The 19,706-nt window shown below is 31.6% G+C and overlaps 1 protein-coding gene across 6 annotated transcripts; it reads left to right on the top strand.

Annotated features, from left to right (window-relative positions):
* Positions 1-7,565: 7,565 nt before the first annotated feature.
* LOC132312949 (UDP-arabinose 4-epimerase 1) lies at positions 7,566-17,644 on the top strand. 6 transcript variants are annotated; one of them, XM_059811525.1, is made up of 12 exons: positions 7,566-7,760; positions 8,078-8,130; positions 8,731-8,884; positions 9,350-9,474; positions 10,737-10,850; positions 10,960-11,067; positions 11,175-11,266; positions 13,841-13,982; positions 14,120-14,214; positions 15,268-15,397; positions 16,929-17,073; positions 17,164-17,644. In XM_059811525.1, exons 3-12 carry the CDS (start codon positions 8,824-8,826, stop codon positions 17,403-17,405), a joined length of 1,254 nt encoding a protein of 417 aa, XP_059667508.1. In that variant the 5' UTR covers positions 7,566-7,760; positions 8,078-8,130; positions 8,731-8,823; the 3' UTR covers positions 17,406-17,644. The 6 variants fall into 6 exon arrangements, with proteins under 6 accessions (XP_059667508.1, XP_059667514.1, XP_059667531.1 ...); XM_059811531.1 differs by having other exon boundaries at positions 8,728-8,884; XM_059811548.1 differs by lacking the exon at positions 8,078-8,130.
* Positions 17,645-19,706: the final 2,062 nt, after the last annotated feature.

Genomic DNA, 19,706 nt, shown 5'->3' with positions numbered 1-19,706 from the left:
TTTTTTCTTATTTAAAATTCAAGAAGTCAATTCAATACTTTCAAACACAACAATAATATAACCTACACATTTATATTTTCGTATCTTAATATTTGAAATTTAAGAAAGTTCCACACTAAATGCACGTTACCTATGCTCAGTAAAGTAGACTTTATGCAGTGTCAAAGAAAGAAGGCTTTAATTTTAAGTCCATTTAGAGTCTTGTTACACTTTAAGTGCATTTCAAATTAAAAATGACAAAGCTAAACTACATCACATCAAAGTTGACACCTAGCTAAGCAACCACGTAAAATAATTCATTATTTTATAAATATCTAAAATTAAAGTACTGCTATTTGTTGCGACAATGATTATCGCAGCACTCGCAAAAAAATTATTCCACATCAGTGAATACTAGCTATCATAACAAATACTCTATAATTTTTTCTAGAATTAATATAAGTGCATTTAAAACTAAAGTAGCTAGTTTAAAGTTGAATCAAAATGATTTGTGAACGATAATGCTAGCCGACACTGAATTTTAGAATATTCGAGCTTTGACAAATTCTACACACACACATATATGTGTGTGTGTGTAGAATTTAATTGCTTTCTTGTAATGCATGTTTGTTTTGAGGTTATATAAAGTTGTAAACGCTGCCCTCCCATAGTCCCACCTCTCTCAGATGTGTGTGTATATATATATATATAAATATACACTGAGTATTTAGGTTATACTATATGGTTGGTTCTGTGTTAGCTAGATGATTTGAAAGTCCAGCTGCCAAGTGGCAACTTATGACTTAAGCTACTCATAGAAAAATTCATAAGACAACTTTAAGATGGCCTTAGAGTACTATTGAAGATTGCAACCTTCTTAATTAAACTAGTCCATAATTTTTTTTTTTTTATAATATTATGACGATAGAGAAGGACACCATAAAAAGCCTGATTTTTTTTTTTTTTTTGTTCAAAAGCATGTAATTGATCATTAAAGATTCATTTTTTTCAAGTATCGTTTTGAATTACTACCATTTTTCAATTTGAAACTTTATTGGATTATATTAGTTATTCTTTGATGTAATAGTAAAAGTTTAAATTTGTTAAATAATCACATTTTTCTTAGTTTGTTTTCGAAATTTACTATATTTATGTCATGAGTATCATCAATCAATCATCGACACATAAATAAGAAAGACTTTTTTCTAATGAAAGACCTTACCCTCTTTGACGCGAATAGACCGAAAATAAAGCATAAAAGAGTTGATTTATAATTTTACTTTTTAAAAAACATATATATATATATATATATATATATATATTTATGAAGATGCAAAAAGTGGTAGCAGATCTTTACAATGAAGCAAGTCACGTGTGGCTCCTCCAGTAATTAATTAATTAATTACATGCAGCACATGTAAGTATCATTAAAGTAAAGTAGCACATGTAATTACAAGGGCCAGGATCACCTCCCGTCCAATAGTAGCTCATTTTTTTTCTTTTTGTGTCAACGAGTAGCTACTGAGGTGGATAAAAATATTTATTTATTTTATACATAATTTTCATATATATATGTGTATGTATACACTGTTCACAAATACTATTTATTCTTCCCTCCCTTATTTTCAGCAACCCAAATCCTATCATTTTCTTCTCTCCTAAAATATTGATTTTGATTTCTTTTCAAAACCCTGCCATTTCAGCAACCTAGATTTTGATTTCTTTCAAAAATATTGTTTGTTGTGAGTCTTTTGTTAATTTTCACAAAAAAATATCAATCAACCCAAATCTCTACTTAAATTTGTCCAAAGGTTTTAGAGAGAGAGAGAGAGAGAGAGAGTGCATTTTTTTACTTATTATTATCTTCTTCTTCTTTCAAATCTCGATAATTCCCTTTAATTTGTTTTCAAAACGAATCACAAACAAATCACACATTTATTTCTCAATTCCTTTGTTTCCATAAATTTATCAGATCTATTTCTCCATTCCTTTTGTTTCTATAAATTTTTACTTATCTTTTTTTGTATAGTCATTTTATTCCAAATTAACATAGTAATATTGGAACAGAGCAACATCTGGCATGATTTTTTTTGTTTAATTATTTGTGTATTGCATAACATCCCAAACAATTTATAATTTAAGTCAATATAAGTTGTACACAACAAATATAATCCTAATAGATTATTTGTGCATAACATCTCAACAGTTTGTAATTTAAGTCCGTATAAGTTGTGCGTAACATTCCAACATAATTCTACTTAACATCCCAAGCAATGTGTACATAACATCCCAACAGTTTGTAATTTGAGTCAGTATAGGTTGTTCGTAACATCCCAATATAATCCTACTTAGCATCCCAAGCAATATATATTTTGTATCCCTATCAGTACTAATTATATTTCATATTTATGTTATATGTAAAATTCTAACAAAATTCTACTAAAAAGAGTCGAACCAATAATGTTTGTGCTCTTTAATTAGATAAGAAAAAACATACCAAAAATCGAGATTTACATGAATAAAGCTTAGATTTATGAATGATACTCTGGAGTTTCTGCATAATACTCTAGTGAAATTACATGAGTTTTTGGAGTGTGTTTGGGTTTTGAAGTGAAGTTTTAAAGTTCAAAAGTTACTGTGAGTCCGTCAATGGAGCCTGATGAAGCTTTTAGAGAGAGAGAAAGGAAGTAGACGACATATTTTGGAAGAAGATAGACGTATTTTGGATACAATATTTAAATGTGTTTATATATATGGAATACAATATTTAAAGCTTTTATATATGAAATACAAAGGTGGTGAAAATTTAGTTACCCAAAATTTTTAATTGATGTGGCCAATTCTTCTCCACTTATTCCAAAATGGTGAAAATAACCTACTATTTAACTGGAGGTGATATTCACCCGGCACATTACCTACAATATTACACATTGTATTTAATAGTTTAAGGTACAAAAATGCATAGGTATAACTGTTATTTTTTTGTTTTCTATCACCAAGTCACAATAAAAAAAACCAATTCATACAAAATATTCATGAAAGTGTTTTGGAAAATAAAATAAAATGAGTCATCAGGCATAGTAGTATTGGCAGGGATACGGGAAGTAAATTATTGAGGTCTCGCTTTTGAACCGCACTCTTGACTTGAATGGTACATGTGTTATGAAACCGATATACGTTCTCTAAGATAAATAATAAATAAAAAATAAAAAAAAAATGACTTAAATTTTGTAAATACACTCTTAAATTCTGATATCTTATCAAATTTATGTTGGAATAAACATGTAAATTGAATAGAACAAAGTTTTAATCCGAATCAGTCCAATGTAATTTTGAATATTCAACTACAAAGTCAAACAAATTGGAATTTGTAAAATAAAACAATGGGTTGAGTAGTTCCAAATTATTCATAACCACAAATAAATAAAAAGCAAAGGTTGACTTCTTCGAAATTATTCCATCCGTATTCTAAGTTAACAATTCAAAATGCCAGAAGACATCCTCTTCCTTTGTATTCTTCTTCTTCTTATTTTTTATTTTTTTATTTTTTTATTGTTGCTTATTTTATTTTATTATTGTTTTTTTTTTATTATTGTTAGTGAGTGACTAAAACACCCATGAAAGGAAGGTCCAACCACACCATTGCCATCGGTAGAAAATTTAAAGTTGGTTACTGGACCTGTATGTGGTCAATTAGGACCATAAAATTGCTTTCAAAAATTTAAAATCAGGATTGATTGGTAAAGAGTTGTTACAAAAAATTTCTTAATACTAAAATTAAATAAGCCCCCTATTGGAAATTAATTGGATGTATTTGATTGTTATTTTCAGGTAACTTATATACTTGAGTAGGTGACTAATTTCAGCACTGAGTCTGAGTTTAAGATCACATTTCATGTTACTCTGATGTGACTTAAATGATTATATACAAACATGATTTTTTTTTTTTTTCTTTTCACCAAACCAAAGCAACAATATATTAAAATGGAGAACAAATACAATCAAGGAGTAAAACATTTAATGGTCATTGGGATCATATCCTCCATTTCAAATCGCCACACTCGATTATTAGAGCTTTTTTACTAAGCAAATGAGCAACCACATTGCCTTCTTAAGGCACCCAAGCTAAAGAAGCACCTTTACAAACCATAAAAAGAGAAATAACATCATTAAAAATTACACATGTTACATGAAGCCTCAGTAAAGCGCAAAAGATGTATCACCGGCTGACAACCCCCTTCCACCACAATATTTTGATAACCCCATACTTTGAGAAGAGAGAGGCATTCGTGGAGAATTAAGCCTTCTGCAATGGGCGGGTACCTTAATATGATTTAGGCGTATTTGGTGTTAAAAATGAGGAAGAAATGGAAACAAAATAGGATAAATAATGAGGGATATTAATTTACTCACTTAATACTATTTTAACTATCCTCCGGGAAGAAAAGAAAAGAAAAAAAAGATAAAGGAATCAATTATTACCCATTTTGCCTCTTTTTTTATAACAAATGAGTTCTTATTCATCTTTTTCAACAAGACTTGCCGATTCAGCGGTGAGAAACAAATGAGTTCTTATTCATCTTTTTCGACAAGACTTGTCGATTCAGTGGTGAGTAAGTCATATCGCTGATGTGTTCCAATTATAAATGTACAAATAGTTTGTAATTAAAAAATTAGGAATATTTTTTAGAATAAATTCAGTCACTCTCTCTAACTTCTTTATTTATCACTTTTCTGATTTTATAATTACATATTATTTGTACATTTATAATTGGACCACATCAACAATGAATAGTCTTGTCCTATTTATTCCACTAACATATTAAAAAAAAATTATATCCTTTCCAAAAAGAAAGGGTTGCAATTATCTTTTTTATTTTCTATCTAAATACGAAAATTTGTTATGTTGTCATTTTCACTTCTTTCTTTTTTCTTTTTTCTTCTTTTTTTAAACATTAAACAATGCTATCATACTTGATATTTAATTAAAGTTTTTAAAAACGGAATGTCACTAATTATTGTTTTTAGGTGACTTAACTGAGTATGAGAGTCTACCATGTGTTATACAATGATGTAAATTACAACACTGACCTGTTTTGAGGTTTGGGCAAATTATATCTATATAAACAATACGTGGTTTATTAATTTGACTTCCTCCAAACCTAATTATTGACTGCCAAAAAAAAAAAAAAAACTAATTGTGAAAAGTCAGTAATAGGCAGGGTTGGCTCAATATAATTTAATATCTGAGGCAAAAAATATAAAAATAGCCTTTAAATATATAATATATAGTCAATCCAATTAATATTTCTTGTTACATAATTGATCTTAGAGTTATATAACTTATATTTAATGAAAAACGAGGAAAAAATATGTTAGAATTAAGAAGGGGGTAAAAAAAAAACAAACAAAGAAGATAAAAGTTAAAATAAAAATATATAAAATAAAGTTGTACAAATTTCAGAGAAAAAAAAGAAACGCGAAGGAGGAGTAGATAGAGAAAAAACAAGAGTTAAGATAAAGATAAAAAAAAAAAATTAAGAAGGGTATTATATAAGGAAATAAAAAAAAAAAAAAAAAAAAAAATTGGAGTCTTTCTGTTGGGTAAAGTTTAACAATAAGAATGAAATAACATCTTTAAGAAGGTTATAATATAAACAAATAACATTTTTTTGAAAGTTATAATATAAGGAAATAAAATTTTTGAGGGCCTTTATATTGCTAGAGTATGATAATATGAAGGAAATAAAAATTTTAGGAAAAATATGATATAAGAAAATAAAAAGAAAAATTAAGGTCTTCCAATTGGTTATGCTTTAGGCAACCGCCTGTCACCTAAGGGTCTAACTGTCTCGAGTAATACCGTAATGTTTATATAAATGAACAACAAAATTATTATTTTATAAAATTTGATTCATATATCTATTAAAAAGAAAATATTAAATTTAATAAAAAAAATTTCTTTCGGTACAAAAATTTTCTTCTAAGAGTTAATGGTTAAAAGAGCCGCCTAGAGAGCAATCCCAACCATTGGACGCTACTTGTGTGTAAATTTGTATGGACCACGTCGGTTACTTTTGGGTGACTACTTTTGGGTGAGTAGGATACCATTAAAGCTTGTTATATACTTTTTAGGAGACTTAATTGACTTAGCTTATTTGCATTGAATTTGAAAAAAAATTAAAAAATTTGTGAGGCCCGACTTGAACCAATTAATTTATGTAGAAAATTTCAAGGGTGAGTGGGGAGATTGAATAGGTAGTACTTGTTAATGCATGATTGGAGGCTTCAAAGTTGCCTACCCATGCCCGCATTCATCGCCTTTTGCACGTTAACACCTAGGACCCTCGGAACAAAAACTACATGAAACTAACAAAAACTAAGCAACAAAATAATACATGTTTGTATGTATATGAATGTTACATGCTATATATATATATATCGGTGTGGCTATTTCCAAGCATTTTTTTTTTTTTTGTCCACTCCCTCTTTTTGGACAAAATTACTATTTTGGAAGTCATTAGAGATTATTTAAGCAGCAGCAAACAAAAAAACTATCGTTTATTTTGATGCAACTATGCATATTATATTATATATCACATGATAATGCGATAATATGCGTGACAAAGATCGGATGGATAAAAGTTTGGATTTTTAAGAGTTTGGTTAGCGGAAAAATAATTGTTTTTTGAGAAAAAATCACTTTTCATAACTAATTATTTTTCCCATAAAATTTTCTTCCTAAAAACACAAGAAAACTTTGATTTTTTGACAAAATTTTGTGAACTTACAATATTATTCTTTCTTTTATGGTAAGTTACATATTATTCAAACCTTAAAATGGTAATTTTACATAATTGGTATTACAATAAAGAAGCGAGTGATTTACCCCTAAAAATAAATAAATAAATAAGAGAAGGTTTTAGATGAAAATACAATTTATTTATTTATTTTTTATTTTTTATTTTTACAATAATGGCCTATGCTTCATGCGGAGTAAAAGAAATAAAAATGCTTCATGCGGAGTAAAAGAAATAAAAATACGCTGCGAAAGAGTTTAAAAATAAATTAAATGAGGAAGAACTACACAAAAGAAAGAGTTTTACAAGGTTATATAATAATAATGGTTTTTTATTATTTATTTCTCTCTAAGATTTTACAAGAAAGAAAATCATATGAAATTTCAATTGGTTGACAATGTTCTAAGAATTCTAGAAAATATATATATATATATATATTTTCTTTAAAAAAAATTAAAAGAAAGAGTCCCAAAGATAACTTGATTTATTTCTCTCACTTGGGACATGGTTAATTAATAGTTATCTACTATCTGTTTTTTATTTTTTTTGGTTACAACTGATATCAATGAATCAGATTTACCTTTCTATCCTAGAAGAACATGGAAGTAAGAGGAGAGAGGATTGTCGGTAGTTTGTTGTTCCCAAATGAAGGGTAATTCTGACTTTTCATTGTAAAAATATGAATAAGTAAATAAGGGTGGGGAAATAGCAAAACACTTATAAATCTATATATAAATAATATAATATCTATATAAAAATATATAATAGAAAGCTTTGAAAAGTCGAAAAAGAGAGAGAATAGGAAATGAAAGATTGAAACTTGAAAAGCGTTTGATTTTGTGTGCTATTCTCTCTCTCCTCTTCACACTAAACATCATGGGATAGAAATCTCCGCGTAATATTACATCTCTTTTACAATTCAAACGTACCCACAATACCGGGACTCGGTCCAATGCCATTTCTCTCTCCTATCGCTTCCCTGTACGTTCTCTCTCTACTTTCTCCCACTTACGTTTCATTCAAGACCCATCGTGGTTTCTACTTCTAAAAAAAAAAAAAAAAATTATTTTTTGTTGCTTTTTTGTGCATGCATTCAGGTCATCTAGTCTTCTTATATTTCAGACTGAGTTTCTATTGGCCTTACTGTTTACAGATCTTGTGATCGCTGAAATTATATATATAGCTGACTGTATATGTATAGTTTTGGTGATTTTGGGCCTACCCTTTTAATTAAAAGTCGCTCTTTTGTCTTATTTGTTGTGGCACATCTGACTGTTCTTGAATGCTATATGTTTCAGGTAATGGTTTTTGAAATTTTAATTTAATCAGCTGTTTCTTCAGTTTTTCAAAGGTTTGTGACTCTGTTTTCTCTCCGTTCTTCTTCTCTGTTAGGGTTCATTTAGTTTCTTTAATTATCTTCTTGGAATGTTTTTTCTCGAAAATACGAATGGGTCTGTCGGTCGTAGTATTTGTTTTTGTCTTGAGTTGGGTCGCTATGGGTATTTGTTGATTGGGTCATCTTTAGATCTTGAAACTTTGAATTTTGGGGTTTGCTCTTTCTGTAATTGGTTAAGTTGAATTTTGAATTTGAGTGATGATCATGTTCTTTTTCTCTATCTCTGGTCTCATATGCTTGAATAGAAGGTGTGCTTGCATTACTTTCTTGAAATTATGCCTCTTTGTTGGATGGGTTTTCAATTCCGGGTCTGTTTAGATCCCTGAAAGTTTGAATTTGTTAACCCGTTTGGATTATCATAATCTCAGGTTTTTGTAATAGTAATTTTAATTATTAAAGACTAAGAAACTTTTTAGTCCTCTTTTCTCTTTCAACCGGGCACTCTTTTAGTTTCTTTCTTCTTCAATTTCGCCTTATTTATTTATTTTAATGCTATATATTTTATGTGTTTTCATCAGGCTTCCACTTATCAGTGGTTATTTTTTGTTGCAGCAGATTACACCAAATTTGCAGTCAAGGAGGCTTCTTCTTTGATCATTGATTTTTAGTTTGATTTTTATATCTGTTAGCATTGAAGAAATTTTGCGAATGTTAAATTTTAGCAGGACAAGAACTCAGCCAAGGTCTACAAGATCGATGTCATTAGGAGGTCAGGTTTCCTTTCAATTTTTTGATTAATTTGCATCTGTGTATGTGTGCGTGTTGATATTATATAATTATTTCTACATTTTTTTCGCTCACTGTTTGGATCAATTAAATTTGTTACTTAAAGAATGAAGTTTGGCATTTTTAAATAATACTGTATACTTATTCAGCGTTTTGTGTATAATTTCTATACGTAAACTGAATGATAGACCATGGAGTATTAGTTTTTCGGGGTCATATAGATTACAAATAAAAGTATTAAGGCCTGTTTACTTAATTTCAAGGTGGTTGGTGGGTAGGTCCATAGAAATAACATCTGCAGCTAATGGTTAACATGGTGTGGATTAATTCTTTCTTTTTTTCTGACTGCATAAGAACTCAGTCAACCATAAACTTTATAGATGATATATTTAAATTAAATTTATAATGTTACGGGGTTGTAAGTGTTTTGTCCCTTTTTTGTTTGTAGGTATGGATTATGCAGATCCAAAGAAGAAGAACAATTTACTAGGAAAAATTATTTTGGCTGCTTCCCTCACAGCACTATGCATTCTCATGCTCAAGCAATCGCAAACGTTTAACACCCCAAGCCCAGTAATTCTCTGATCCCATTCAGTACTCAGTTTAAATTAATTTTGGTATAATGAATATGCATAGAGTACTATTTCTCGAGATTTAGTTCGTTTTTTGTCTTTATTGTTATTATTATTATTTATTGAAAGTCGAGTTTTCATTCCAACATAACAACTCATTGCTTATTCTTTCAATGATCTAATTTATATTGCCTATTTATGTTTTGGTGAGGTCTGGAGTGGAATATGGAAGCATGTACTATTTTAGGACAGGATTATATGAATTATGAATTTAGTAAAATACTGAAATGTCAAAAGATCTCCATTTACTAAACTTCGTTGGATTCAAATATGCCAAGGGAATTAATGTCAATATTAATTTATTATCATCATCGTTCAGCTAAATACGTACAAGATTAAGCACTTACCAACTTATCACACATTCAACAATTTTTTTATCTATGATATGCTTGACAAAGGATTTTCCCCGACAAGACACTTGAATTTTGTTTGAGAGTGCATGTTTGCTTATCTGTTTCAATGAGTATTTGCATTGCGTCTGTAGTATGTAAGACAAATTGTTAACGGAACAAACTCTGGTTACTGTGCAAAGGAGTTATGCCCTCAGTTCAATCATTCATGTATTTTTGCTTTTCCTTCAGCACTTACTTTTCTTTTACTTCTTGATAGATGGGAAAACTCAATCTATCATTGATTGAGCTTTGTTTTTACTTTTTTCTTTTTTTGGGTTTTATTTTGTAAATAATTTGGTGTTCTCATCACCTTGCTTTTCTCTTTCCAGATTATTTTATTGTTGTCCTTGATTGGAATGATTATTTTTTCTTCTCTGTTAACAACCATCTACCCTAAAAGCTTAAGCTGTTAGAGAGGGTGTAACTTTAATATTTATATCCTTCAACACGGCCCCTCACATGTGGCCTTCATTTGGTCCAACACGTGTTTCAATTTTAATTATCAGAGTGACGGTGAGGTTTGAACACAGGAACTTGTTTGCTCTGATATCATGTAAACAAAAATCTACTCTAAAAGTTAAAGCTGTTAGAGATAGTGTAACTTTAATATTTATGTGCTTCAACACTGTCATTTTCACTTATACATACACCACTTGATTTCCAAGATGTAGGAAAAAAAGTGGAAATTTTCACTTCAACTACTGGTTGCTGTTGGAGTACTTTTTATTGCAGTGTCTTCTTAACTAACAAATGGATTTGTCTTTTTTTTAATCTGACACTGTTTATGCTCTTTTATTTTGTTTCCTTCAAGTTCTCCCTACATGAATCAGGTGTCACTCATGTTTTAGTGACTGGAGGTGCTGGCTATATTGGTTCACATGCTGCTTTACGACTTCTGAAGGACTCACACCGTGTAACCATAGTGGTATCTCTCTATCTATCAAAATATGTAACATTATCCAGTTCAAATTATTTGCTGTCCATAAATCCTACTTAGTTGATATGTTTATGGAAAAAATTTCCTTGTATGATAGGATAATCTCTCTCGCGGAAACCTAGGTGCCATCAAGGTTCTACAAGAATTATTTCCAGAACCTGGGAGACTTCAGTTCATTTATGCTGACTTGGGGGATGCTAGAGCTGTATCCTGATCACAATTTTCCTTGGAATATATGTTTTCTTAAGATGTTTATTGCTGAAAAAATTGAACATGTTTTGTGAATTTTGTCTCCTTAAACCATTGTTACAGGTAAACAAAATATTTTCAGAAAATGCATTTGATGCTGTGATACATTTTGCAGCTGTTGCATATGTTGGAGAAAGCACTCTTGATCCTTTAAAGTAAGTATTATTAACTAACATATCCTGTTCATATATTTGTCGAACTTGCAGCTATCATATGTATAAAGTTTATGTACAGATGTGCATACATTTTGCCATGGAAAGTTGATTTTATCACCTTTTCACATGTGGCAATGGTTAGTATGATTAATAAATTTTAAGTTTTGAGTTTAATGCAAGTTTTAAGGCTAAGTTTGGATGGTGAAGACTGAAGTTGAATTTTGAAGTTGAATGATTAATTGTTTTCTTTCTATTTTGAAAAATGATTTTTCTGGAAGCCCAAAAAAATGAAAAGATCCAAGAAAGTGGATATGATAGTAATTTTATGGAATATCTTTTCTTGATATGGAAGTCCATGTGCCACTGAAAGATCAACCTTATTTTGTCTTACAATTTTCGTCTGCATTATTTTTTAAAAGAAGAGAATGTAAAAGAGAGATGTATTAAGTCTTTTAAATTTGTTTGTCTTGTTACTCTTGTTTGAAGACTTTATACATTGATTAACATCTTTTGATGTAGAAACAATTCCCAAATATTTTGATGGGATGTCTCAGATAAAAATTGTTGAAATGTGTAATAAGTTCTGTAGAGTAAGGAAATGAAGATCTGTTATCACTGGAAAATATTTAGAGATCTCCAAGTATTCTCCTTTGATCCAAGTAGTTTTACCCCAGCAGTTATTAAAATTTTTGCTGACAACTCTGGTCTGTAAGGAAATGAAGCATAGTGTCAGGTTTGCGGAAACTCTTTTTTTTTTTTTTTTTTATGTCATAATTTATGAATTTTCATAGAATTTCCTTGCAGCACACTTTTGGAAATTTAATGTGGTAAAAGAAGGATAAAAACTTTTTTTATACCATATGAGGGTATACGTCTCTTCAAGCAAAGCTGGCTTTTGATTAGGCTTGGGCAGGATCAATTAGAGACAGCGTTGTGCAAAGAATCTGTTGGGGTAAAGCTGGTCAATTATATGCATAGTGATATTGAACAAGGCAGAACTGCAGTTGTGTTGCTGAGTGTAGGCCCACAACTTGCCGTCCTGTATCGAAACCTACTAACCATGTATATTATAAATGCTTTAAAGCAGTGTCATAAAATTACGTTTATAGTTTAAAATATAATGACTTTGATATTGCCTTTGATCAGGCTTGGCCCTTAAAAGACAATGCTGGACCTAGGTCTAGCCCTACAAGTATTAAATTAATGCTAGCAATAGCAATGTGACCAATGTCATATTCTTTTAGTTCCGAGTTTTAATGGAAATCAATATATAGATAGTACATCGAGTTGTAGAAGCAAAGATTTGGTTCATACTGATTAATTGTTTGTCACAGCCGAGCCCCCAGATATTTGGGTTGGGATTATGGAGAAGGTTGGTCCATTTGGTCCTTAAGACCCTAAGTTGGGGTAGTGTAGCGTAAGTGATAATAGTTGTGGTCATTTTAAAAAATATTGATCTAAAGTAGCAAAGGATGGTACATGATCATGTGTTGGAAGTTGGAACCTAAATAGTTGGGTTTCTTAGTTGGCTTGAATAACTTTTTAATATGTTATCCTGTGCCAAGTTGTCGCTGTTTGCAGCAAGTTTTCTAAGAATTGCTCTACTGAGAAAATGGGTTTCATAACAGATATTCTTTGTTTTATAAATTGGAAATGCTTCTTTTATTGTTAAAAATTTAGGAACGGGGAAATGGGACAAAATAGAATTTGGTTAGTAATGGAGTTAGAGAGTACCATTTGGAAGCAAAAGAGACATAAAAAGATATTTTAATGAGATGAAAAAAGAATTTTTCTGAAAGTAGAACTTATGTTCTCCAAGTATCACTATCATCAGGAGTACATCACCTCCTTGAAGGATGTGGGGAGGGTTTAATTGTATTCGAACTCACTTTAGATGTGTTACATTGTTCTGTCATGGCTTACAAATTGGTTTACTCAATTATTGTACTCAAAAAAGAAACATAAATTGATTTACTTAAATTATTGCTAATAGGTATTACTCTATTTTACAAAGAAATGAATGACAAGATAGCATAGCCAAATAATACATCAGAGCTATTGGGGATTGGTACATCAAATATGACGGCACTACTGTTGTACACACAATTTTTTGGGGAAAACGATTACTGTTTCACATTTAACATATTTTTCAGTTAATTTCAGTAGCTGCGATCTGAAGAAGCTTTTTCAGTCAGTCAGTCAGTCATTTATTGCTTGTGATGTTGATTTTCCAGTACAATAGTAAGTCTGAATATTGGTGGAAGCATAATCTTTATATATATATATATATATATATATATATTAATTGATCTATAAATTGTTTTCATTTTCACTTGGCTAGAGTCTGATATGTTTAAGATCTTAAGAGTGTCTTTCCAATCTTTTTTTGTTAAGGCTGTCTTTCCAACCGCAATTATATTTTATCATTTTATTGCTGTAGTTTGCTTTTGTTTCCATTAAGACTATTTGGAGTGTAGAAATTGCCCCCTTTTGTCCTCCTTTTTTTAGTCTTTTAAAAAAAGTATTAGTAATATTGTTATTATCATTAATTAAAAAAATATATTTTTAATGCAGGTATTATCACAATATTACATCAAATACCCTGGGAGTATTAGAGGCAATGGCAGCACATGGTGTGAAGACTTTGATATATTCTAGTACGTGCGCAACGTATGGAGAACCTGAAAAGATGCCCATTACGGAAGGAACTCCTCAGGTATATGCAGGCTACAAATTTCTGGTCTGTTTATGTGCTTGTGGGAATGATTTACCAATTTGGCCAGCTACAGCTTGGTTTGATGTGTTCGGAGTTGTATTACATGACTACTCATCACCCCTGTTGCATAAATGCAGCTTCCTATAAATCCATATGGAAAAGCTAAGAAGATGGCAGAAGATATCATCCTGGATTTCCATAAAAATTCGGACATGGCTGTCATGATCTTAAGGTATGTGTTTGAATTTGTATACTTATATTTCAGAATCCTTTTGTCACTTTATTATATTCTTATTGTTCAAATGTTACATATCTTTTTTGTTTTCATTTGTACTTTCTTAGTACTCCGTATTAGATTATTTTATAAGTACATTTCTATGATTTAATTTTGCTCTCATTGTGGTGCTAGTATGCTTTCTGAAAGAAATGGTATTTACAGTGAATAAACCCAACAATTGGCTACATCTAGTCGTCTTCATGCAGCCCATGACATTCATGTGTTGCCACGTGAACTATTTTTCTGCTGAAAATTCTCTTTGAGAGTTTTTTTTTTTTGGTAACAAGGATACTGTGTCATGTTAATTATTCCAATAATGCCCATCATCCATTAAATGAGTCGACAAACTTCTGTAACGAAGAAAAATTATATATTTTTAATTTCCTTCAAGTCTAGAACTAAAGCAAAGTCCATAGGCATGATTGTGTGTCAAATTTGTTTCCCAACTTCAAATTGCATTACCATGTGTTACTCCAAATGTGTCATTTAATAAATAAGTCCTTGTGTATTTCAGTTTTCTAAGAAAGGAGATTGAACGCACAAAAAAGTGTCATTACGCGGTGGGGTCCCCTTTAATCAAGGGTCCTGGGAGGGATGGACTGGATACAGACCCAACTTTTTGCATTATTTGCACAAAGTGACTGTTCTCAAGACTGGAACCCCCTTTCCCATGCTTGACAGGCCCAACATTTTACCAGTGTACTAAGCAATTGCTCCTGGATATTGAACTTACAAGTCAATCCATTTTTTAATTTTTCTAATTGTTGTGTCACAGTATGATATCCAGTTCATCTTGAATTCATGATTATACATGAATGGAATTAGTCCCTGCCAAATTGCATTTGATGGGCCTCCCAAGGGGTTGGACAACACAACACGCCTTGATATTATAATTTCATTTTAATGTTGATTTTGATTTCATTGATGATTTTGATTTCATTTATTTGATAAAGTGTATTCAATCAACCAGATAGGTACTGACTGATGTCTTCTATTGAAAAATGCCAGATACTTCAATGTCATTGGTTCAGATCCAGAAGGAAGATTAGGAGAAGCTCCTAGACCCGAACTGCGTGAGCATGGACGGATATCTGGTGCTTGTTTTGATGCAGCTCGTGGAATTATTCCTGGGCTTAAGGTATGGTGATCTCTAATCCCTTAGCCCTATCCCTATTATGCTGTCGTAAATTAATTTGGCACCTATATTTGCACTTAGTTTCTTATACTCCCATATGTTTTACTGGATTGAAAGATTAATTCTCATTTAGGTATGACTTTTTGGGCACTAAGCTTGAAATTGGAAAATTCATGAGAATCATCAACTATGGATGATATGTTGGGAACTCAACTAGAAGCAAAATTTTCTTGAGATTCGAAATACCCCATTTCTCTCCTCTTTTTTATTTTTGAATAATAGATCTAAAGTTTCAACCAAGCTGGTGGAGTGAGTTGCATGAGTCCAGAGTTACTTTATAAGAAAACTAGGGGCTGATGAAAAAATACGGAAAAAAAGAAGAAGCTGAAGGTCAATTCATGGATCCTTTAAAGTTGATAACAACAACGAAGATTATGACGAATCAAGATTGCTTTTGTTTGGATGTACTTGAAAATTTGAAAATAATTGCTTGCACTTAACCATGGTATTGGTGGTATAGGATCACGGTGTCAAGTTACAATAAGATCGAATGTAGTGTTGGGCAAGGCTCATGGGGGATTCGTTTCAATGCCATTAATTAACCACTAAAAGTTCATAATATGCGTGTTTTGATCCCAGTTTATCACATTTTGATATTTGTCTTTTTCAATTTTTGACACTTGGATTTTTTTACTTATTTGTATTTGATTTTGGGTCAAACTAAGAACAAAGTATCATCTTTTGAAAAACAGTACACTAGAAAAAGTCATAAATCATAAAAATATAAATAACCAAATAATTTATACCATATTGATTCATGATTTCAGTCACTTTATTATCTAATGTTTAAGCTTGCTCAATCTCCAAGCTTGCTCACACACTTTGTGTAATTATTGGCAAGAGGAACACTTCTATTATTTTAGGAAAGCTTACAGGAGACTATCTAAGGACTGAATCCTACTTCAGGACCTTTCTCACTGCCCGGGACCTTCTCTCTAACTGAGGATGCACACCAATAATCGGTCTGTAACCAACTTGGTACATATTTGCAAAATAAATTATATCTTTGGTTAATTGTGTACTTCTCTATGTGAAAAAGGACAACATTTTGTTAACAGTCTTTTTCCCCTTCCATAAACCCAAATTCCTGAATGTTGATCAACCATGTTGTGGTCAAAGCTACATATCAAAAAAAAAATGTTGTGGTCAACTAAAAAGATATTTTTGGGTAAAAACAACAACAATTGGCTATACAAGTCAACTACACTTGCAAATTCTTGATTAACAGAAATTGAGATTCCTACATATTGAAGTGAGTAAAATTGAACTCTGTTACGTTTAATGGGAACTGGAATGTTTGCAACTTGGGGCATTTATGGCTCGCAAAAATTTCGTTAAATCAATACCCAAATTTTGTTGGTCCTCAAGAATTTGTCATTCTTGACCCGAATTCCCACATGGTGAACATATCCACCCCCCAAAATGCAATATTGCCCAACTTCCATAATCTAATAAATTTTTGGTTTTGTTGCAGGTTAGAGGAACAGACTATAAAACTCAAGATGGCACATGCATACGAGACTACATTGATGTCACAGATCTGGTTGATGCTCATGTGAAAGCCCTTGAAAAGGCAAAGCCTGGGGAAGTGGGAATCTACAATGTTGGCACAGGAAGAGGTATTATTACATTCTGTATTATTCAAGCATAACAATCAAACGCCATCAGAAAATTGTTCCTCGACTTTTTTTTTGGGTCTCTGTCAACAGGTAGATCAGTGAAGGAGTTTGTGGAGGCATGTAAGAAGGCAACCGGGGTGAACATCAAAGTAGACTACCTCCCTCGTCGGCCAGGTGACTATGCTGAAGTGTTCAGTGACCCGACTAAGATCAGGCGTGAGCTGAATTGGACAGCGCAACACACCAATCTTCAAGATAGCTTACAAACTGCATGGAGATGGCAGAAGTCACACCGTAATGGGTACGGAGACCCTCTGGCAATGGCTTCCTAATACATTCGCCGCTTTCCTAGAGGAAGAAGACTAACGCAAAACTCATGCGGAGCTGACTTCAGCCCTAGCTTCTATTAGTCTCTTAGAAGGGGGGTTGGAAGGGTTTTGGTATAATTATTTTTTATATTTCATATATGTGGTAGAATGTAGGAAGCAGCCCATTTATTACATGTATTTGAAACACAGAGAACTAGTTCAATAAGAATGGCCGGTCAGGTATAGCTGTTATCTTGTTCATATATCATTCTTTTTGGTAGCTCTCTGGTGGCAAGAAAGTGAATTATATAGAAAGATAATTGGGTTCCAAATTTCAGAAAGCCTCCAAACAGTCTTGACAGGGAGTTCTGCAAGTATCTCTGTAGTGGCTGATTTAATTAACCATGACTTACATGCATGGAAAGGTCAGAAGTATGGCAGACAAAATATACCCAAACCCAATATCCCAGCCCAATAAACAATAATTATTGGGTGATTAGTTTAATTGAGCGGGTCATTTCAAGGTGCTGTTTGATATTCTAATTCAGTGTTGTTTGATAATCCAATTAAGTGCGTTTAGTGAAATTAAATTTTAAGTGACCGGAATTTCATACACTGAAAATTCAAAAAAATATATGGTCGTTGGAATTGAGACTTTACAATACTTTGCCCAAGCACAATTATACCGACTCTCTTCATAGCCCAAGGGTTGCTCTCCATTGTCCTTACAGAAAATATGTTTTACTACTAAATTTATCAGGAATCACAATAATAATCCTGTTTGTTGCATGTATAATATCCTTTTCATCTTTTTAGATAAATTTAAATATATTGAATTTAAGTACCTTCTCTTTTTCTCCATTTTTTTGTTTGTTTGTTTTGTCGTTGGTAAGAAACAAACCACACCACTTACACATATACTTTGTCTTTTTGGAGATTTAAACATTTACCATTCACTTTGAAAAATAGAAAATATATCACTGGCCACAAAGCTCTTGACAAATTTTTTCTTATTGTTCCTAAAGTACCTATCTTCTTAAAAATCTCAATTTTTACTTTTTATTTTTTGATATCAAAAAGTGGGATGAATGGATTTTACATCTATAGAGTATAAATAGCATTGCCCATAAAAGTCTAGTCGAGAAGTCTAGCCCAAGGAGTCTTATTTATTGATCTTATGCATCAAGAATAAGAATTTGGCAGAAAAACGAGAGAAGAATTATTCACCATGCAATAGAAGTAAAGATGATATTAATACAAACACTAAATCTATATTTTCTATAGAAATTTTGAAAATAAGCTCAAACAAACGTCTAAATACTCATTTTAGAAGTCTAATCAGGGAAGATAAATACCGAGCAGTCTAATTAATAAAAAGGACAAAACGAATTGCACAAGACCCTGCAAAACCCTAATAATAACGATAGACAATAAAACCTAGGGTAGGGGAGCCATAAAATCTATCTCCTGTCTATACAAAGTACTGTTATATGAACATGATGCATTGGATAAACATTTAACTTCCAGTTAAAATCTTGACTCTCATTCATTGACAAGCCACTTGGAAAACAAAGACATCAGATCATCGATGCATGATGGCATTCTTTCATAGAACTACACAAGTAGAAATTATGAAACATATTAGAGAGTTAATCACACAAATATATATTATGTTGAAAAGGAACAATAGATCCATAAGTTAAAGTCCAAGTGCATACTTACCGGATCGTTAGCCATTTTGAACAGATAGTCAAATGCCACAGGACAACTGTCTTCCAGAAGAGGAGCCAGCCCGCATTGACACCATAGCAACTTTCCTCAGTTGCTCACGAGCAAAAGGATTAAAAAAAAACAATCTTGTCAGTTACTAGCACTCGCACTCTTCTTAGCTCTCAAAGTTCTGTGGGAATTGGGGTTTTCTTTAACTCAGTTTTCAGATAACAATAATGCAAACAAAAGAATTTTCGAATTGTTTTATGTTTTCATATTCTCTGAGAACAGCTTTAAACCGAAGTTTCCGCAATTTTGACAATGCAACTTGTGTTTTTAAATTGATCTGGTTTTGATTTATCCCAAAGAGTAGAATTGGGGTTTTGAAAGACGGTAACGCTAAATGGCATTCGGGACAGTCTGAACAAAAATCTGTTTCTAGCAACTGCTTGGTGAGTGATGGCCTTTTTATTGCATTCACACTCAGGATTGTAGCAATATAAATTGTCCAAAACTAAGAAAATAGCTTTCAGCCTTCATCCATGTTGTTTAGGACTTGAATTCCTTTCAAAGGCTTTGATGCAGTTTGCCCAGTAATTGCCATCAACAAAACCC

Source organism: Cornus florida, unplaced genomic scaffold (assembly GCF_030987335.1).
Source record: "Cornus florida cultivar Cherokee Brave unplaced genomic scaffold, ASM3098733v1 CherokeeBrave_3.0.0_Hap2_Chr01, whole genome shotgun sequence".
Taxonomy (NCBI): Eukaryota; Viridiplantae; Streptophyta; class Magnoliopsida; order Cornales; family Cornaceae; genus Cornus; species Cornus florida.
Note: the sequence above shows the minus strand (reverse complement) of the source record. Positions and strands in the feature narration are given on the sequence as shown.